Consider the following 22,525-nt stretch of genomic DNA (forward strand, 5'->3'; position numbering starts at 1 on the left):
TCTTGAGTAGCCCAAGACTGGGGTGAAATCTCCCCTTCCATTAGTTTAAAAAATATTAATATTTTATCTGTCTTTGTATAACTCATTCATCATCTTCAAAAGATCATCAGAGACAAATTACAGTTTGAAAGAGTGGAAATTAGATACCAACTCCTCACTTCTGGTTTGCATTCCAGTATTTGTGATGCAAAAGGGAACTTGAATCCAGAAGCACATCTGTGATTGCAATAACAAATTAGCGAAGAAGATTTAATCTGAGCCGCATAATATGAAAAGATGTTTAGAGAGAATGAAGTCTGAGCTCAGAGATCTTGGCACAGAGCTGGTGCAGTGGAGCAGTGCGATTGGAGGGGAGCGGGAGGGATCTGAAAGTGAAGAACAGCATGTGAATTAAGCCAAATAATTAAGTGATTTAAGCATTAATCTAGCCAACCCTCCGAGTTCATTCAGAGAAGCAAAACATATATCATTGCTTCTCTGGAGATTGTTGCATTGTCACGGATTCGGTTTAGCCAGGACATTTAGATGTACCCTTTACTTGCATTAAAAAATTCTTAAATTTCTCATTGTCTGAAACTGATTGTATCTTTTTGCCTTTCAATAAGTTTCATTTAGTTGCAATTACTCTGCCTTCAAAATCTTGAAATCAAATGAATTAATGAAAGTGGAAAATCAGAACTCTTTCCTAATTAAGAACTGAGCTTTTCAAGGAATATGAAAGGATCTAATTTAGAGAAAGATGTTTGGAGAGCATGAAATGTGGCTTGAAGGAGATACATGTGCATTTAATATAACTTACTGAGCCCAGCCAGATTTGTATTGACGGGAGACAAAAAGCATCTGAAATCCTCTTTCAGTGGTAGAATAATTTATGGGCTTTCTTGAAGCATTCTGAGTTGACTTTCAGTTCAGTGAAATGGGTGGCCATCTCAGTTTGCTTCTCAGTGGACATAGTTACTACTGTATTTTTTATTATTTCTTTCTGTGTTAGATAGCTGAACCATGGCAATATTGGGAGGGGGCTGACTATGGTTTTTATTTTTGCTCTTCAATGGCTTTGTAACCCTTCTGTACGGATGTGGGGAAACCTCCATCCTGGGACTGTCGCAGTCGCAGGAGGCTCTGAGGATGCAGGTGACGCTGAAGGGATGTAAGGAGTGGGCAGGTGGCTCAGATAACGTCTATAACGGGCACAGTTCAGAATGGGCTTCATTTGCTATTGGCCCTGAAACACAGTTCTCTTGATCTGCCGCTTCCCCAGCGTACACAAATACATTGTGCGTACAGTCCTCATGCGTAATACATGGAGCTCATCTGCTTGTGCTCTCCTCAGCATGCCAGACAACTCCCACTGTGGAGAACATTTTCAGATATAATCTGGAGGACATGTCATTTCTTATCATTGGGAACTTAGAAGTAATTATCATCATAATTCTTATCCCCCACAGTGCACAGCACATTGTGGGTTCCCCACAAATGTACGCTGCAATAATTATGTGCATAGAAGGAGAGAAGAGATGTTTCTAAAGAGGGTCAGGTTTGCTGTTCAGCTCCAGCTCTGGTAAAAAACAGTGGATGTGTGGGTGGTAAAATGTAGAGCTATTAGACAGGAATACTCACAGAAAGTATGGCAGGACAAAGGGGGTAGGGTGCATAAAATGTACTGACAGTGGGTAGCTAGTCAGTCTTTGACAGAGTCCATGCTTGACCTTGATTTTTTGGGTACACTGGAAGAATATGATGTTGTAATCAAACTTCTAGCAAAAGGAGGACACAGTCCCCAGTGCCTTACAAAGAGGAGGAGTTTTACTTTTAAAGCTACGCGTAGGTTTAAACCCAAATGGGATCTACTATATCTACACGGCATAGTCCTCAAAGAAGTTCACGTACATTTTAAATTGGCAACTATCAACAGCTGTTCATTCACATTATAATTACCCAAATTGCAAAGGACGGTCTGCAACGAGTTCTGTTCAGTAACTAAGACTACCCAGACCCACTGCAATTGCTTCCTAGCTGCCAGCTCTATTAAGTTCTGTTTTGTAACACTTTACTACAGAACAGACATGTTTGTTTTCTTTGCACAGCCTTCCACAAAGCATTGTTTAAGCAGCACATAATGTATTCCAACAATGAGGTACTTTTTGCTCCCATCTGTTTGATAGCAAAATGAACAGTTGTGATTCGTACGTACAGTGTAAATACTGTATAATGACTATGGGTTTACTTTGAGCAAATTCCAGGTTATTTTTTTCATTCCTATGCCAGGTTTTAGTTCGTTTTTGAGTCAGGGGAAGATTTCTGATGTTGGGCCTGAACTTTTCAGGTGTTAAACACCCCTCTAACAGAGTGACCCATCATCGTCCAGAGGTGACAGCAAAAGGCTGCCGCAAGCAGACCCAATAGAGCAGCAGGTACCGGGAGGCTGAGCTGCCATGTGCTTCTTTACGGTTGGACTTGATGATCTTAAAGGTCTTTTCCAACCTATACGATTCTGTGATTCTGTGATTCTTGGCCCTCCAAGGCTGGGTGGTATCTAGTTGCCTTTTCTGAATCTCAGACGGTGCAGACACTCCCCCAGAGACTTACGGAGCTGTGGGTATTTCTATTTTAACCTTTTGGGGCAGCACAGTAAGGAAAAAAAATGTAGGGGAGGATTTATTTTTTTAACCAGTCTTTTAACCAGACTCTTCAACAAGTCAACAAGTCATTTTTTACGATTAAAAAGGCCTTTATAGTTGCAGGTCTTTCAAAAAGCCAAAATCTGCATAGATGCAATCAACCTCCTGCCCGACCTCTTCGGCGAGGTCGCAGTGTGTCAGAGGACGGGCAGGGCACGGTCTTTCCGGCCAGTTTAGGGAACACGTTGTGATAGTAAACAACACACCCCTCCATCAGACTTGGATTAAAAAGCACTGCTGCTCTTGACCTGCTTCCAAGCTGAGGATTTACCATTTGTACTGATGGTCTGGGTAAAAAATCCGGTGCTCCATGAAGTGAGGTCAGTACCTGACTGACAAAATTTGGTGGCCCTAGATAGCTTTGTGGAGATAGTCCTTCAAAGAGATGGCAGGCAGCACCTTAAGCGGGGGCCTGTTTGGGATACGTTGCCATAAATGAGAGCTGGCTAAAAGCATACGTATTTTTTAATTATTTTTATTAGTTGTTCTTAATACAAAATTAGTTCACAGTTTGGTGCAGTCATTTCCATTCAGTCAAAACCATATGTTGTCGCATTTTCCTTTCTTCCTTCCTTTGTGATTCATGAATCTAACGAATCACCCGCTCCCAGATGCGGAGCAGACTCCTTGCAGGTCATCAGGCACACAGAGAAGTGTAATAAATACACACCGAATGTTGGTTTATGTTGGTTTGCATCCATCCTGCTGCAAAGATACAGGAAGGGCTTCAATACCTCGCATTGGCTGGTTTGTGTTACAGCACGCATCCTTCTCCCAAACCACATCCTGAAACAGAGGATAGCGGAGCTCGCTCCCGATCGGCTTTTTCAAAGTGTTGGCAACACCACTCCTCTTTTTCATAATTCACAAATGTTTGTTCTCTGAACTTGTTCTTAGGAATCTTTGAAAGATTTTTGTTTCAAAGTTTGTCCTGAAAAAGGAGTATTGATTTTGACCTATTTTTAACCAATACAGTTCAGCAGATAATTGGATAGCTGCTTTAAAAACCAAGGCTGCCCTATTTGCTCTGCTTAGATTTAATTAAAAAGGAAGAAAGAAAGACCCATTTAACTTTTATTTTTTTAATGTATAAAGTTGTGAATTTCCTGTTAATCCCTGTTTAGCTGGCCCAATGCACATAAATATGTTTTAGTGCAACTTCAGTGTCTGATAATGAAAATATGGCGTAAATGTTGACTTCAGCTTTCATGCCTGACTTTTTACTGACACCAAATAAGTTCATAGCATAACAACTCAGCCTCAGAAGACGCAGATTTCTTTAAAAGATCAAACTGGTTATTTTGGATTTGCTCCTGAAATATTTGATCCATAATGTTATGACATTCTGAACATGTTTTAGCTAGGTTATTCTTTAATTTTAAAAAAATGTAAATCAGGAATACCTCACAAAAAGGATGTAGCTAAATTGTAATCATGCTTTCCCTTTCCCAGAGTAGTCATTAGCTTTGTATTTCTGCATGGAAACCAGGAAAGTGTGTGCTAGAGCTCTGCAGTTTTATTGATTTTGGTCTGGCACAATTAACTTCTCAGTTTCCTCCTTCTTGAGCGTTATTTTCTGGAATTTTGAACTCTGGATAGGGATCTTGGGACACCAACAGTGAGCAAGGAACTGTTAATTTAAAAAGCCCTTTATAGAGATTCATAGGAGCTTCAGCAGATGTTGCCAAATAACCTGATGGCCAGAGGCTGGGACTGCCAGCGGTAGAGAGGCAGCCCACCTAAACGTTTATTTTTTTTAAATTTTAATTGAAAATCTTTTCAGCTTATAAAGAGAAGCCTGCTGAATTTGGGTCGTTCCCAAGGTTGTCCTGTCGGTCCTATGTATGCATGTCACGTGCGCTCCATGGTGGAGTTTTCTATTCCTGTAAGGAAGCCAGGAAAGGGGCAGGAGAGCTGCTGCCTTTGCCTTGTCCCCGCTTTGGGACCTCATGTGTGATGGTTTCTGCTGTCTTGTGGTGGGCAGCAGTGTAGCAAGCAGGAAAAGAAGAAGGGGGAAAGCCTGACTACCTCCAAGCAGCGGGTTGATTTGCTATACAAGGAGGTAAGAAAAGGGGTGGATGTGGGGAGAGAAAATTAAAAAAATTAGATTAGAAATGATGCCTTCCAGATAGAAGAATCTTCCATCTATTTGTACAGTCCGCAAGAAAGAGAAGCGTATAATCATTCTGTTTTCAAGAATCACTTTATTTTAAAGTTGGGAACAAACTTGGAAGTTCTTTGGTTTCCTACATTATTGGAGTGGCTCAGCCAATTTGTTAAGGGGCTGTGATTCTTTGCTACGCCATTAAACAAAAAACAACTGCAAAACACTCTGTTCTCTTTGTTGCTACTCATTATACACAGCCACAGGGATACACGCTTGTCATTTGACAGTAAGGAAAGCACAGTTGAATTCACTGCCCCCAGGAACTTGCAAAACAACATGAATTAAATGTTTATACTTTTCATGTCCACATGAAATATCACTTGGTTGTGGAGGTGTTTGCAAGAAACAGGCTCTTGTGTTCACTTGAAAACTAAAGCCAAAAGAAAAGAAACAAATACTTATTGATTTAAAAGCAATGCATGCAATTTATAGCATTCGTTGCTGATTGTAATTATCTTAAATGTATCTAGTTTGCAGACAGCTTGCATTTGTTGGATTGAATTCCAGTTATCATGTAGGATTCCCTAGGTGGCTTTATTTCTTATAGATTTCCCAGCTTTTCCCTCTTTGTGTATTACAGATGGTAGAGGAGTAATATCAGCCCAAAGATCTGCTACCTATAAACATACCTTTTAGCTTGTGAAGACACCAACACAGAACATCAGTGTGTGATAAATAAGGGGGAAAAAAGGTATTTTCATGTAGCTAGCAGAAAATGGCATAGAATTTATCCTTACTGGAAATAAGGTACTCTTTCCTCAGTTATGCAATTTCTAATTCCTGATGTTAGCTCTTCAGATACAAGAAACAGCATCTAGATTTGTGTGGAATGTAACTATCTGATATATCTCAGAAGTCCTTCATTTCCAGAGCTATGCTTAAGAGATAACATAAACTTATGACCCTCGCTTTTTTGTGTTGGAATTTCTGTTTTCAGGAGCATAGAGGAGAAAGTAAATAGGGTCTTATCCTTAGAGTAAATGTTGGTAGTTTTTGCACAGTTTAAGACTCTGGATTGAAAAAATACTCCCAAATGATCCCCTGGTGGAGTACTTTGACTATCCCATCCTCGAGTCTGGTTTGACGGGTGTTAATGCTGGGGCAAACCAGGTAACCAAAAGGCAACAGTCCTCGTTGGCTGTCTTTGGCCAGTTGTGAGTAGGTAATTTCTGCATGAAAGAGCTATGTATTTAGTTTCATTCTAAATACATGCTGAAGTTTGAGAAACATATTCTGGTTTCTCCACATTATGGAGATGTCTCTTCACTATTCCTCTCACTGTTTTCATAAACAAATACTGGTTTGCTTCTGCATCCGACTGCCTTGTATGACACTGTGTTAAGCTACCATCCACGACCACGTACGTATCAGAGCCAGGCTGGCTTTGCAGTAGCTGGTCAAAATAAATGACACTTGTCTCTTGCATCTCTATGTTCTTTATGCACCCTGTGGGAAAATTGTACTTTGTTGCTATGGTCTGGTACAGCGATGACAAGCTTTGTGCAAGGCTGGAGTGGCTTCCAGAATCTCTTCTCCTGTGCTTGTCACTGATGATGTGATTTCTGTTACTTCAAACTAAAGCCCAGGCAACTAATTATTAAATGTGACAGTCTATGAGTTTGTGCTGCATTTTAATTTTTGCTCCATGTTGAATGTCAGGAGCCTTGCTGCATACAACTAATTGCAATCCATAGTTCTCCTTATATTTTTCCTTACCGTCTTGCCAATTTTGACCCATTTCAGACTAGGAGTGTCCCACCAGTGACCCTGTCAGGACAGTTCATGCAAACTGTGGCCTGGCATGTGACAGGCACTTCGTGGGTGTGGGTCAACTTGACCGCGCGTGCAAAGTTGGACCCTGTTGCAAGGTTGGCTTTAGCGAAGTTACCAGCAGCTCTGGAGGGACTGGAAACCACTTTATTGGAGATGAAACAAACCTGCCTATTTCAGTCTACCATGTTAGGATATAATTTAAAACTTTGAAACCAGAGAAGCAAAATCATCCCTTTTGGTTCTATTTCTTGTGCTGATCTCTATTCTCAAATACTGGATTTGGACATCTGATACAGCTGAAAATGCATTTCTCTTCCCAAATGAATCAGTGCTGCTGCTTTGAGTTTATTTACACTCTTTCCCTTGTCTACAGATATTTCCTTTTATTTCTACAATGTAATTGCTGGAATATTTTTTTATTTAAAGTTGCACATGCTGATCTAACTCATGTATCTTAATCCAATAAAATCCTTTATCTTTTATAGAGAGGAAGTTGCAAAGATATGTGCATTAGGACTGTCCACTTCGTCAGTTTTCTGTCTCTTCAAATGTAATAAGAAATGACTTGAAGTATTCTATCCCAATCGCAACAGTCAGTATCGAGGGAAGAGCTCACAGCACCGCAGTGTGATCACAGTGCATGCCAAGTCCACAGCCCAAAGGAAGAGATGATCCAGCAATGATTAAGACTTTTTCCTAGATTACTGTGCAGAAAAATATGCTCAGTGACAACTGCTTTGTATTCAAATTCCAGAATGGGCATCCCACCAAGGTGAACAAATCTACTCCAAATGGACAGCTACTAATATTTCAGGCATAAAAACTGTTTTTTGGTTTTTGTTTTTTTTTTTTCCAAGGCTGTCATACCATTATTATTAGAAAGTATGAGGAGTTCAAAATCTGCTACTGACACTCTGTCTTTGTATTCATGGTGATGTGATAAAACATGAGCAACTAAAGGAAAAAAAGTGTTATGGCTATTTCTGAGCCACTGTTGTTGTTACCCATTGATGCCTTCACCAGAAGGAAGGTGCCTGTTTGCTCACGTCTGGTTTAGGACGCATGCCTTTAAAACAGTTTACATGCTACGTAGACAAAGACAAGAGGATGAAAACTATTGCCACGTCCATTTTGCAGACACAAGTTGGAGGAAAGAGGTAGAAAGTGTAAGTGAAGCACAGAAAGAGCTGAGGCAGAAGAGGTTGGCTCAGCTGGAGGGTTTTGCTGTTTCCACCACGAAACGCAGTTGTCCCAGCCAAGATGCAAGTCCGTGGTAGAGCTGGGCTCCCGACACCATCTCCAGGTTCGCAGGGGAAGCCCTTAATCCCCAAACCATCCTTTCTTTTCTCTATCTGTATGAACATCTGAAGATCCATGTGATGTAAAAGGGAAAAAAATTAATAGTACTTAAAAAAACATGTACTAGTTAAACTAGTTTTACTAGTGCATAGTGATTTTAATTCCATTGTAAGAAAACAAGAGAACTTCTCTGACTCAGAAATAGGCTACTGTCTCACCAGCTTCCAGTTGTTCAAGTAGTTCTTCATTGATTTTTTTATCTGCTTTATCAGAGAGAATTCTTGCTTGGCCTTAACTTATTGTTTCACTAATTTCCATCAGAATATTAAGTTTCACTAATGCCAATTCCAGTCAACATCCCTCAGCAAGCAAACAAGCAAGGACCAAATTAACGGAGGAATTACTTTTCCTTGTCTGCTGGTACAATTTGATGTAGATTTTCAAAGTAAATCCTCTAAATAAGAGAGGAGAGTTATGGAGAGTACTGAAGTCATCCTGAAGTCAGTTCTGCCTCTTAGGATATCAGAGAACAGATCGTGTGCGTTGATGAGATCCTCTCTTATGCCACAAAAAACATTGCCAAAAGAAAGCAGCAAATTGTAGTTTAAGGGTAGAAAGAACTAGAAAACATAAGTCTGTAGAGAAAAGAAGGTAGAACCATACGAAATTATTTATTATGGTTTAAATAATGCTACTCTCATAAGGTTCACTTTACTTTCACAATTGATAATTTTAAAGGGATCAATGTGGGAATAAGTTGTGGTACCAGCATGGAAATTATTTTTTGTGGTTCTTAAGAAAGGCTTATAACAAGTGGTTCTTTCTGAAATCTTCTGAGCAGAAGAGTATGTGCCCTCACAGCGTGCTTTTTCGATTATTCTAAACGGAAAATATAAAACAGCAATCTAATATCTGTATTTATAGTAATTCCCATTTCATCTTGCAACTCAGTTTTGAAAATATTGATTGTAAGGGGAAAGTATTGCCGTACTTCATGAGATTCAAAATGAGCTTTTCAGGTCTTGTAGCAGGTCCGTGCAAATACTTTAGGGGAGACTCCACCACCGCTGCAAAGAAAGTACAGTAAAAGATCTGAGTTGGTTTCATAAGTGTATACATTCAAAAAAGGGGGAACACCCCGCCCAAACCTAAAACACCCTTTCTGAATGATATTTATTTTTCTTTCACATTAGAAATGTATCATTTTAAGTGCTTATGTGTTTCCAATCACCATACCACCTGAACAGTGTGTAATTTTTACTGTATTTATGCTTACGACTGCCAGTCAGAATACAAAAAAGCGTAGTTTCTTCTCTTCCCAGATGGCAAACAAGGAAATGAGCCATTTATTTGAAAGAAAAATGTATGGTAAAGCAAGAATCTGAACCTGGGTCTCATGCAAAGCAGTCCAGCATCCTAACTGGGGACATTATTGTGCTCAGTAATAAGAAGTTTCAGCTTTAGGAATTCTCTGAGAGATGTTTTTGTCTTGTAACAGTCTTATTGTGCAACTGCTTTTTTAACTTTACAAGTTACTAACATCAATTGACTGTCAAATAAGTACCACTGTGAGCTCATGCATAAACATCGTTAGCATTTACATATTAACAGAGGGCCTTTAGCTGAAAAGACTCCATTTGTGCTACTGCAATATCTTAATTATTTACTGCGTTACATTGTAATTAATTGTATTTTACTCTCTCAAAACTCTGTAGTATGTATATCTTACGGGGTTTGGAACCAATGCACTGATACTAAAGTGGTAATCAACACTACTTCTAAATATTCATGCCAATAAATGACTCCCATGTGTTTGCTGAGTGCCAAGGATAGTCTGAAGCACTTATTTAGCATTCTGGTGGGATCTAGTTTCCGCAAAGTTCACATAGATGCAGAATTTCAATATTGTTGCTGTTTTGCATGGGGAGAGGGAAAACATGTTTGAATTTGCACGAGCAGTGGGGCAGGACACTTAGAAAGCAATGGTATCTCAGTCACAATCTGTGCTTAATAATGTCTGAGAGCACTGGGGAGTCGTCAGCTATTTTTTATTATAACAAAATTACAATTTTGTTTAGTCTACGACAGCCTCCTCGTGATTTCACTTTTTAATAAACATCTACAATTTTCCAAATCATTTAAAAATCATTGCATTTCATGGGCGGGGTGCTCTGACTGTCACGCAGCCGGGGCTCCATCAAGGCACCGCCGTAGCCATCACAAATTCAGACACATTTCTCAATAAATCAATTAAATACTATAACCCTAAAATTATCCTGCTTCGCTGCTGCAATTGGCTGACATAAATCTTCAGAAAAGCATATTGAGTGTACAGAGAACAACTGATTTATTGAGCTACTGTCGGAATTTCAAAACAAGGAAATACTGTCTCGCAATCCAGTAAGTTTGTTTAATGAAATGTAAGTTAAGTGTAAACAGTCTTAAAATATATGTGAGTTCAGTCTTTTGGGTTAAGAGTAACTAGCATAGCCTAAACTGTGCTTTATCATTTAAAGCACAGTTTCGAGAGCCTGTGTAGGTGCACTGCCCCTTTCTGCAACAAGTGTTTGAGCTTCCGCTCCCTCCTGGCTCCGAGGGCAAATGGATCACCAGACCTTTCTGGTGCTCTTCCACAGCTTCCGAAAAAATAGTGGATTTACCTTTGGATGCTTGAGGTGAAAAAGAACTTGTTTTATAATCAGGGGAATGGCAGTATGAAGATTGCACGCAGTCGTGATGGTGCAGAAAATGCAATCCAGATGTCCTGATCCCTGCTCCACGCTGGAGTGCAACTGGGATTTCCGTGTGCTCTGCTGTTGATGTCTTGTTTAGAAAATTCTCTTCAACACGTGTGTACGTGCAAATACTTTGTCTATTATTCTCGCAGAGATACTTGATAATACTGCTGACCGTATTTCTAATTGCTCCAACACCCATTCTTTTTTTTTTAAGCTAAAACGTAATCATTCCTTATGAAAAGTTTAAAATACGTATTAAAATATTTAGCTCTTTATAGGGAAAAAAATTGTTCAGCATGACTGTACTTTATGTTTCGTTTCCATGATGGTCTTAGGTCATGTGCAGTTCTACACGCAAATATTTAGCATACTCAGCCTTAAGGGAAAAAGCATTTCTGTTAGAGCCACTCTGCTGACTGTGATCACTGCACTGCAGGCCTGCTCTTAATGCAGGAGGTACTGCCTTTGAACATGGGTATCTTACACTGAAGATGGTCACGCAAAGCCCAAACCTGATTACCTGTACCTCATTTTAAAAAATACTACGGCAGGATTGAGCATTACTAAGAGATTATGTTAGTGTTTAACGTCGTTATGCTATTATACGGAGAGGAAAAAGAGAAAATTCAGAACTCTGTCAGATGTCTCCTGGAACTGATGTGTACTGCATCACTATGCTTATCTTCCCAGGCAAACTGGTCTCTGATGTGCAACGTTGGAAGTGATGCAATTGCTTAAGGGCACACCATGGTGTCTTGAAGACCTGGGTGTGAAATCCTACAGCCCTGTGCTGCCTCTCGATGTTTGTTCGCACTGGGCTGCGGCTGAAGAGCTGCAACACCAAAACCACTTCTCTTTGTAGCTGCTAGATCCTCCCGAGCAGGGCCCAGATGTGCTCTGGGTTTGGACTCAGCCAACTCTTGTTTTCCTTTTTCAGAATCACCCAGCACTGCTGCAGTTTGTAATACAAGCTGAAAGTAAACATCTAGTCATCAATCTGGAGAGGAACGAGTAAGTACCCTTGTTGCATGTTCACTTTGTACTGGAGGTTCTCAGAGAAGGGTTATAATTTTAAAATTGATGGTTTAAAAGTAACCTGGGGCCAAGTTTGCTACTGGTCCCTTATGGAACAGGCCCCTAACAAGAGAGTTTTGTTCCAGTTTGGATTGCGTGTATTTGCACACTGGTTATAGAGCAAGAATCTCTATGGGCATCTGCATTTATGTGGGACTGAAAATGGACGTGTTGCCTCTCAGTGTTTTCCTGGTGGTCATTATTTTTATTTGATTTGGGTTTGTCCTCCTTTCCTGTGGTAAGCCCTTTTATTTACAGTAATGTGGAAAATCCTACAGTCTTTGGAGCTCTTTTTGGAGGACTCATCCCTCCTGACACTGCCTATGACCATGGTTGCCTCCATGCAGTGGCCATTGGCATCTGCTCAGAGAAGATAAGTCAAGCATTTGGGCTTAACCCCTGCTGGACTTTTAAACGGGAGCTCTCTGGGTTTGTTGGCAAGGTGCTGATGATGGGATGTTTGTACTGTTCACGAGGCCCGTAACCAAAGCTGAGCTTGAGCCCTTATTTGTGGGCTGTAAATACTGCACCTTCTTCCATGTGCTCTTGACAACTCCTGCTCATGTCCATAAGCTTTCAGAGAGGAATACCAGGGGCTGCTGTAGGGTGGTCCCACAAGCAGAAACCCAACAGAGTTTTTCACAAAGGGGTACAAAACCACGCAGAAATAAAGTCACTTCTCTGGAAGTCCATGACAAGCGGAACCAAAGTCATCGAAGTCTTAGTCTAGTTTCTCAACTGTTCAACCGCTTTTCCTCTAAGGGCATCTCAAGAATATATTGTGGGAATCCCTACCAGGACAACTATGTGCTGCTTGTCAAAGGAAAACCAAAGATCACTCTCAGCCGAGGGAAGACTTTTGATAAATGTTAGCAAGGATCTATGTGTTCTGTAGGTTTCCCTGCTGTGAAATAAAAGCAGCAGAGGTATTTTTTTACTGTAATAGAGAGACCATAGACATAAGTGGTGCAGCTTTATGTGTTTAGAGGAAAGAATGTGCATGTGAAAGCAAATGTCCAAGGGAGGCTGGGTACATGCTGCTTTGGGCTGGTGATGGACAACTTCAATGGAAAACGACGGGGCACCCCTTTAGTCCTCTGTAGTAAAAAAATGCAAAACGCTTTTTATTCCCAGTCACTTGGATGAACCCTAACATTACCCAGCTGTGATAAAATCCAGTTCACTTCATTATTCTACATCAGACCCAAATCTTGAGCTTTCTTTACATTATTTTTAATGCTCCTTAGTTGTTCATTTCCTATCCTTGAGGGGTATGTAGATCCCCCATGCATAGGTTGCTCTGTTTCAGTAACTAGAGGAGGATTTAATTCCTTTAGTAAACAGGGATTTAACTTTATATTCTCTTAATCTTTGTCAAAGGGTGTGCCTTCCTTCAGGAATGGGAAGTATGCAGCAATTGAGGAAACTATTTACATTCCATGTCAGCGATTAACAGAACATAAAACTGCTAATACAGACCTTGCTGAACATACCAAACTTTGTGGTACCTGTAATAAAGTCAGATTTAGAAAACTGTAAGATGCAATCTCCACCTCTTTTAAAAGTAGGACATGAAAACACAGTAAATTAACTCTGTGAGCATCTGTCTGACTAACCACATTTGGAGATGTTGAGATCTGCTCCTTAAGAAAGTCAGTATTTATCAATGATTATTTTCTAGTTACCTATCTCTGTGGTGGGGTGCCCACCAGCAGGCTTGCATTCGAGAAGAGCTGTGTATGGTGTTAACAACATGAGGTTCCTCATCTTAGCAGGAGCTTCTAGGTAGTATTGTAAAATGCTACAGTTGGCCTTCCCTGTGTTTGGGATTTGTAGCATACGAGGCAGTTCATAGATCCCGCACCACAGGAAAAGTTGGTCGTGGTTTTGCAAAATCATTTCTCCCTTTTCTCCTCTATTACTGACTTTGATTTTCAGAAGAAATAATGGTCTGAATGTTGCAAGCCTGTGCAGAAGTTGCGTTGGTGGGTGTGTGTCCAGGTCTATTTGTTACCTGTTTCTGTAAGTAACACAGTGCATCAGCCTGTGTTATTTGACTGGTCTGTGCTCCCCGGGGCAAACACTCTCAAGGCCTGCGTGCTTGTCCGTGGAAGCTGGTGGTTGCATTTCTTCTGCCTGTAATGATGGCGTTGGGCATGTTGTCACCGGCGTGGAGAGGCGAGTGACAGCAGAGGTGAGGTGTCTGGGGCGTGAAGCAAGCAGCGTGGACGTGCTGCTGCTTCCAGGGGGTCCTGCAGGTTCACGGAGTGAAAAATAATGTCCAGGAGAGAAAAGAGAGAATGCATTTCTGCAGAGCAGAGGGTGGGGAATAAGGGCTGGTGGCAGCAGGCCGGGCTGGACCTAAGGTAGATTATGGACTCCAGAGGTGTGAGACGGGAGCTCGCACCTGGGAGCTCACACGGGATGCTCCCATCACATACCTGGAGGAGGGAGCAATGCTTCCACGCTGCAGCTCCTGCCCATGAGTCTCCAAGGCTGCAGAGAGAACCAGCAGATGTGCGTACAGACCCCGTCTCCTCCAGCCTGCTCCATCTTCCTGATGTTGGCATGCAATATGCAGCTCAAATATTTTGAAAGCACTGATGCTGAGCATTGGAGTAGCCATTAAATCAGCGTGCTTTAGGCAGAAGTAGAGTGCTAAACACAAACATCTTTTCTTGAGTAATAAGTGACAACAACATATGAAGCTCTGATATGTGTGCTGTTATTTTACTGTAGTTTCATGTAAAGCATGTTATTCCTTGGATATTGGTGGGGGTGGAGGTGGATGGGACCCCTAAATTACATAATTTCTGCATTGGGTCATGCAAAAAAAAACTGGATGTGATTTTCCATGGTTAGTAGAAACAGCTGCTTTGAGTAGTCTTGACATTAAACTCCATTTATTGAAAACCTTAGAGATTTTCCAAACCTTGAGTTATATTTCAAAACATGATTCAGATGCATTAGGCAACCCCAAGTGGGGACTGATGTGTTAAACCATCTGTTATCTATGGAAATATTTAATGTCAGTTTGGTGTTTTCTGATATTTAGACTCAGCAAGATGTGTTCATACGTATTGGGCAAGATGTTATAAGTTAGTTCTGGAAGAGTTACTGGTACCTAACTTCACAGCGTAGGTTTTAAAATCTTCTCTATGGTTTCCAGCTGTTAAGTTTACTTTTGTACATATTCATTAAATACTTTAGTGATTAATTTTCAGGCATTGCACATTTGTAATTGCAAAACCAAAATTATTTGCTGTGAATTCAATTTGTCAATCATAGAAAACCTGCTAGCGAGCTTATGTTGCAAGTACATTTCTTACTATGATTTAGTTGCAAAATATGATTGCACTCTTGAGAACCTTAAGCTCTGTAGTACCTCAACTGTTTTAGAAACACTTGTCATATGGAGAGATTTCCAGAATCAGCAAATCATCGATCAGCTGCAAAATAAACCACCCTTCAGAGCAGCTGACTGTACTGGTGTGCTTTACATCAATAATACTGATGCACTTGTGGTGTGCAAGGGACAGTAATGTATGCCCATATAAATTCCTTTAAAGTTGATTGCAGCATGAGAGTCTTAGAGGAAAGTAGGCTTACTATTGTGTAAAAGAAACAAAACCCTTGTAAGATTACATCTGAGTTGGAGAGTGGAGCGGTATGTGACTACTGGCTGGTTTTCTGCAACTGGAAACATTTTACACTGTCGGAAACCGGTCTGTATACAGCGAAGTACTTAAGTGTTCTTTTAACTTTAAACATATGCGTAATCCAGGTAAAGTCAGTGGAATTACTTATTTTCAAAATTAATTTCATGCTTAAATGATTTGCTGACAAAGGTCATAATTATGAATGTCAAAGAAATATAACTTTGAACAGATGTTAGAGAGCTTTTTCAGTGCTGACTCCTGTGTATACCTGAGTCTATGGCAGATAAAGATAAAAAGCTGAGATAAGGCAGGAGCACGTGAGGGCAAGTATGGAGGTAGGACGGCTTTGCCCTAAGGACATCAGCGTTGGCAGCATCTCAGGTGTGTCCTGGACAGTTTGCTTCTGGTGGGAATTCGTTGACCAGCTTTGCAGAGGGAGCAGGGAGGGTGCGATCAGTGCGGTTGTGGCTGACGGGCCATTGGCAGCGTCCGGGGAACACGGAAATGGAAAGAAAAAGCTTGAGTATTTTAGAGAAGCGGAGTTCACTATTCATTTCCCCATAACTGTATGATCTTTTTCATCAGGTTTATAACACAGCCTTTACCAAAGCAATATAAAAAAGGGAATATATGAGGTTAGATTGCTGCCTTTTATTCACTCAGTAAAAATTCTTCTATGTTATCAGGAGGCAAAATCCACCCCAGGCCATGGTGTAAGTCTCCATCTTATCCTTTAAATCCCCTAGGATCCCAGAGATCTCCAGTTTAGAGCTTCTCTGACTGTCCCCCTTGCATGTTTACCACTTCTACATGGAGACGCAGTACCAGGGATGTATTGGGACGTAATGGTCCAGTACTGGAGGTCACTTTGAAAGCTTAGCTCCAGGACAGAGGAGGCTCCAGCAGTATTCCCTCGTCTGAAAAGCAGGCAATAGGCATCTTCATGCGTAGTACTCATGTGACCTGTCCCAGTGAGGCGTTAGTGTTCAGAAATCTTTTGTATTCTTTTTTGGTTAAAAGAAAAGTAGTTCTCTCTTCTTTTCTGCCTGACCTTTCTGAATAGGAGTGCTGATTGGTGTGCAAATGACATTCTAGTTGGATTAATTTAGCAGGGAAACAACTCATTTCTAGTGCCAAAGAAAATAGCTGACAGAATTTGTTAATGAATTGACATGCTTATATACAATCAATGGTTTGAAATACAGATAGAGAAAACAAATCTAAACAAACAAATACCAAACAGAGAAACGGGACCTCTCAGAATATACTTATTATAATTCTGTGCTGTAACTTAGCCAAAAAACTGTGACCCCTGCCTGTTTTATCTGCAAATACTGGAGCTGGCAGCTGTACTGCAGCATTTCAGTGTAAGCTGACAGTTGGGGTTTCACTGTAATTGAAGTGTAAGTTTCACTTTAATGGAAGCAACAATTTTTCCCTTCTGTAATGGCAGCAGTCAAATGGTCTGCACCACACTGAAGTGTGAAGATTCAGCTACCACAGCTACAGTAGTGATGGTAGCAATCCTGGCTCTAAGGGCCCAGGTATTTGCTGTAGCTTTGGGGTATGAGGTTGGCATACTTAGTGTGGGCGTTAGAGATACCCAGCTTTGTTCTGTAATTGAGTATTAGCATAGGTTGGTATGAGCAATGGTAGTCGAGGTTGTGTGGTTGGGGCTACCTTTGGCTGTGTTGTTTTGGAGCTGTGTGTTGGCATGAAAGGGTTCAGCTCCATCAGGAGAGAAACTGCTGCTTTCTTGATCTGTTTTTCCTCTCCTTACATAAATACACCGAAAGAAAGGAATGAGAGAAGGTATTTATACACTGATATAATATGCTGGAAGGGGAGAGGATAAAAAGACTGGCATTTGTCCTCTGGAGACCTTCTTGTGGCCGAATGTGATAATCTCTAACATGGTCAAGCTTCTTCTCTTCCCATGCCCCCTAGAACAGCGGGGCAGTGGGGCAGTGCCAAGTCCCCTGGAGAGAAAAGAGGACGGGGTCCTACTCCCACGGGTGCGGGGGAGTACGTGGGGTCAGGAGAGCCGGTGCTGCTCGGTCCTTGCCCTGCAGCCCTGGCACGTGTGAAGGACCGGGGGAAAGATCCCCTTTCTCAGGTGGGAGAACTAAGATATGGGGAAGTTTAACATTTCTGCGTATACCGCAGAACTACAAATCTTGTTCACATAGCATGCACAAAAATTAGAGTCTGATGGGTAGGGCAGGTACTGTTTTCTCTGCGTGAATGTTTTCCTGAGAATGGTAGTTTCCAGAGCTGCATTAGTTGACCGCTTTGAAGCAAGTTAACACAAGGTTTTGCTTGTTCAGTGTCTGTCAGTCAGAGCAACCCTAGAGCTGTACCTTCCAATTAAATATATAACAATAAGGGAGAGGGAAATATACTTGCTGGTACAATAAATTTGATAAAGAAGTGCCTGCTTTAGATTTCACTCTCTACGTATATCACAGCAGTAGAATATTACATTTTCAGAACTGGGTTTTAATCTCCCTTTGTCCTGCAGAATGTGAGGTTTTCAGCATTTCATTTTAACATCGCTCAGCAGAGAGGTCGGGGAGGAGAGCTGGCTATCAGAAGACAATAGGAATGCATACTCCCTCCCTCCTGCGGGCAGGCTGGAGTCAGCTCGATCGCGATGATAACGAACACACAGGCAAAATGTAATCATCTGGGACCGTAAAATAAATAATTAGGGGAGAGAAAAGAGATGAAAACAATTTTCTGGAAACCTTGTAATCTCCCACTGATAGTCATATGCCAGCCCACGTGGCGCAGAAGCGTTATGCGCCCAAGGAGCAACGGCCTCGCAGCCGTAGTTTTGCAGGTTGGCAGATGAAGAGCGTCCAGCTGGACCCAGGCTTTGCTCGCAAAGCTCCTGGGTGTTCCTCACGTGTTTCTGCTGTCTGCTGCTTGGGCAGGTTTCAGATTGCTTTTGTGCGTTGGGTTTTTTTAATTTGTTTCTAACAAGAGTGAGCAGCGTTTCAATAACAGCGAAGGGGAAGCAGTGAATTCTGCTTTGCATCGTCACGTGCCCCATCATTACCCGGGATGTTTGGTCTCCTTTTCACAATACATGTAAAGATACCAGGCCAAAACCAAGAGGATTCTCCTGCTTTTCAGAAACATTTGTGGCTATTGCTTTCTGGCTTCAGAAACACAGGGAGGACTGTAAATGAGTTTTTGAGTCAAAATTGAGGCTGAACCTGCTTTTAGTGAATTTTCTATTAGATATTTTCACTTTGGTGCTCAGTCCCAAGGGTCCGGTGTCTTTGAATAAGAGCAGATATGTGACAGTACGTCCGGCGTCTCTACAGTTGCCTTTTTGCATCCGGTGGCATTTTGCTGGCACATGCTCGGTTCCTAGGATCTCAACTTCTCCTGAAGGCTTTGTCAAGGGAAGAACAGTGTTGCCTTCATAAAATTCTATAGGGAAGGATGCCAGCTATTTAATTTGCTTATAGTGTTCATGTATTTATTTTTAGAGGGTTGGTAAATACAGAGTACACTGAAGTACAGTTCCTCAGATGAATTCTCCATTATTTTATGTTGCATGTGGAAATGAAGTATTCAAAAGGAACAATTCAGTTCTGCTCATAATCCATGTCTGGGAGCCTGATCCGCGTCCCCGCCAGGCACGGGGCTGGGCATAGCACGTGCCTCCCAAAGCGGGCACTGGCTTCCCAGCTTTTGACTGATCTCCACCAAAAGTGGCCACGTACCTGCTGCAGACCTTTCCGGTAATCTGCAGGGGATCATTCCTAGAAGCATTAACAGTCGATCTCCTTGTCCGTATGTGTGTTTGCAGGGGTCCCTGCACTTGTTCTCCCAAATCACACTCTGCACAACTGTCACTGATTCCTCATCATGAATATTGAGCAATGGGGTCAAGTTCTGTAATGCAGATTTGTGTCTATACATGTCCAAAGTTATGTAAAACATAAATTAACCTTCAGCATCTGAGTGAACACCCACTGAACCCTTCGCCTCTGACCCACCAAAGCACAAACCGCACATCTGCGAGGAAGAGGTACACCTTATTTTTTCCCTAAAACACATATATTTTAATATGGTAGACTATCTGTATGTCAGATTACTGCTGCTATGGGTACTTGTTTGTATTGGGTCCATTCAGGTAATTGTCCCTTCCCTGAGTTTGCCCTCTTAGGATTTTAGCTGGTTGGTGGATGTATCAGAAAGGAGACAACAGCGGGAGGAGGATGTCCCATGTCCTGGCAATACACGTCCATGTCAGTACAAACTGGAAAAAATCACAACAGTTGGAAAAATGCAAGTATTTGAGGTTCTTTTTAACCTTCTCTTTTGTTGTGATATTTAAGATTTGTATCCTCAAGCTTTTCTGCTCCATCATAAGTTTAAAAAAAAAAAAACACAACAAAGCAAAGCCAAACCCCTGATAAGATTGTCACAGTCACAGTAAAATCCTAAGGTTTGGCAGCTTTGCCATGCTGTGGTCACAGAGTTTAGGTACATGAAGGTCCAAGAAGACTTATTTTTCCCCCCACACTCTGCCCCAAGTGATTTGTATTTTGAGGTCCTGGGACGTGGTTTCACATACCTGTAGCCTTAAAGGAATAAACGTTTATGAAGAACCGAATGTAGGAATATTTTTAAGGGTCTAAAGAGAAATCAGTCATCCTGTTCTCGTGAAGAGTTCATACCTTAGTTTCCTTTAAAAATCTCAGTCAGGAATTGAGTGCAGGAACTTCCATATGAATTTTGATCTAATCTGGCTCTTTTTTCCTTTTTTCTTTCTTCCTTCTTTCTTTTTTCTTCTTTTTTCCCTTTTCCTTTTTTGCTCTTTTTTGCCCTTTTTCAAAACCCCTTTGAGAGAGATTTCCAGGTGTATATGAATTTCCATAGACAAAGTAGGGCAGCCTTCAGCATTTCAAGCTTTTCTGTTCTGCCAGGGGTGCAGGTAAGGAGCCCAGTGTGCCCAGACCCCCTCTCTAAAAATATTTTTGTCCTCCTGTCTCACAAAAGATGGGGAAAGAGGAGGGCCAGCGCGAGGAAGAAATTAATGCCCCACGCCAGCAGGAGAAGAGTATGATCCCTGCGTGTTTCTTTGGGCACGATCTGATTCAACATCACTGATGTAACGGTTTCTTTTACATTTTTTGAGAGAGGCGTATGTGACTCAGGCAGCAGGCATGTCTGCAGAGCTGCTTGCTGCAACAGCTGTTTCTCTGCATCTACTTAGGGAAGGTTTTCCTTTTTAAAAAAAAAAAAAGGAAAGGAAAAAGAGAGAAAAAGAAGAAGGGGGAAAAAAAAGAAATGAAGAAAGAAAGAGAGAAAAAGCCAGACGCAAGGTATTTAAGGACAAGAATCTTCTGTATAGGGCTGGATTCCGAAGAGAAGCAGATACTTTCCTGGACGCTAAATCTGAGACTCTTTCCAGAAAATGTCAGTTCCTGTCCAAGTGACAGAGCAGTTTCTCAGGGCTGCAGAGGATGGCAGAAAGCGCTGCCGACCGAAGAAATAAATACCCGCTTGCAAAGCGCGGCGGGGTGGGAGCGCGCGGCCGGGAGGTGCTCGCGCCGCGTCCAGCTCTGCTAGCCCCGGGCCAGGTCGGCTCACCTCCCCACCGCCGGCTGCCCAGCTGGGAAATAGGGCTCACGGTATTTATTTATTTCATTTCCTTCGAGCGGAGCCTTGAGGATTAATTTGTTCACATTTTGAAGATGAAAAGCAGCATATGAGTGCTAAGTATTGCAATATTGGCCAAGAGGGATGATTCAAAAAGCAGAGTCTATATGAAGAATCTGAGTGTGGAGGAAATACATATATGGAAACATAAGCTTGGCAATAGGGCACTTTTTTTTCCCCTCTTTGATGTCCGGCCTCAGTAATCCAGACAGATTCCTTCAAGAAATTGGTCCAATTTATTTCTGTGCTTTTATCTTACTATCTGCTACTTGTTCATTTGAAGTAGCTATGAAAAAAAAATCGACTACCTGGCTGTGTGTCGAAGTATGCTTTTTGTATGAATAAGGTAATTTGAGTACACTGTAATACTCCCCCTAAATGGGACTGTTCTTGGCAATTTATGCTTCCCGAGTCCTCTCGGGATGAGAGCAGAGCTCGCCTGTTCCTTCATCTGACCCACATATTTGCACTTTCTCAGTGTTGTTTAGTCCAGTAAAAGCACACTGTCCTCTTCCTATCTGATGCTCTTTTTTCCCCTAAGGAAAAAAAGAGTTATGTTCAGTTACAGCTCTAGTTAAGGTTCAGTTTCAATGCAGTCTCTATCACGTTGCATATTTTATCAGGCTAGCATTCTGGTATCTGTGGTTTGCTAGTGCTTATGTTTAAAATGATCGTATCTTATTACAGTTCTTCTGAAAAAAGAAAGAGTAAGAGGAAGTATGTGTCTATCTCCTGCTCTCTGATCAAAATAAGAAAACTTTTGGCTTCGGAAAAGTTGCAAATAACATTTAGAAGTAAGTTAAAGCAAGCTTCTTAGCCAAACTTAATCAGAAATACATATATGCAGCTCACGCTGGCTTCAGGGGAATGGTTCCCTATTTACATGAGAAAAGAATTTGATAGATATGAATGTTATTTTTATTCTGGATATTGGAAAAAGGAAAAAAAACCTGAATGGGAATTAGGAGATGGAAGTAGAGGTATTTTTACAACTTAGCCTTTACTACATATCTGAAAGCCATGGAAATAACAGTTTTCTTTACATTACGTACAGTCCCTCAACTATAGCCTAGAGATTTTGTCTGCTTCCCTCTGTTACTTGTATTGATGCGGTTTACAGACAGGTTCTGCATTTTCTCCTCAACATAGGTCTTTGCTTGCGCTTTGTGCTCTCCGTCTCTTCCCCTTCCGAGTGATAGGTAAAGTGAACTCCACATTCTCCCCGTCGCCCCCCAAAATCATTTATTCTTGTTATAATTTAATACTAAGGCAGTAAATGCCTTATCAGTTTTGAAACAGCGGTCTGGATAATTCCAAGCAGATGTCTCTCTTCCTTTAATCACAACATCAGTTATTTCTTGGTCAGTCTTGATTAGCTGATTCTTACATAATGAGAAAGTATAGTTAATGGCCACTTATATGTGGGTTGAACATACTGAAAAGAACAGCTTA

General features: G+C 41.3%; 1 protein-coding gene across 3 annotated transcripts in view; it reads left to right on the forward strand.

Moving 5' to 3' along the window:
- Positions 1-22,525, forward strand: part of ADAM12 (ADAM metallopeptidase domain 12) — a 188,676-nt gene that overhangs the window by 37,784 nt on the left and 128,367 nt on the right. For 2 of the 3 annotated variants that reach the window (XM_075504351.1, XM_075504350.1), the window contains exon 3: positions 11,596-11,669. In XM_075504351.1, coding sequence (XP_075360466.1) covers positions 11,596-11,669 — 74 coding nt within the window. Of the gene's footprint in view, positions 1-11,595; positions 11,670-20,686; positions 20,737-22,525 lie in introns of those variants that run through there. The other variant, XM_075504352.1, reaches the window with a different exon arrangement.

Source organism: Mycteria americana, chromosome 6 (genome assembly GCF_035582795.1).
Source record: "Mycteria americana isolate JAX WOST 10 ecotype Jacksonville Zoo and Gardens chromosome 6, USCA_MyAme_1.0, whole genome shotgun sequence".
Lineage (NCBI taxonomy): Eukaryota > Metazoa > Chordata > Aves > Ciconiiformes > Ciconiidae > Mycteria > Mycteria americana.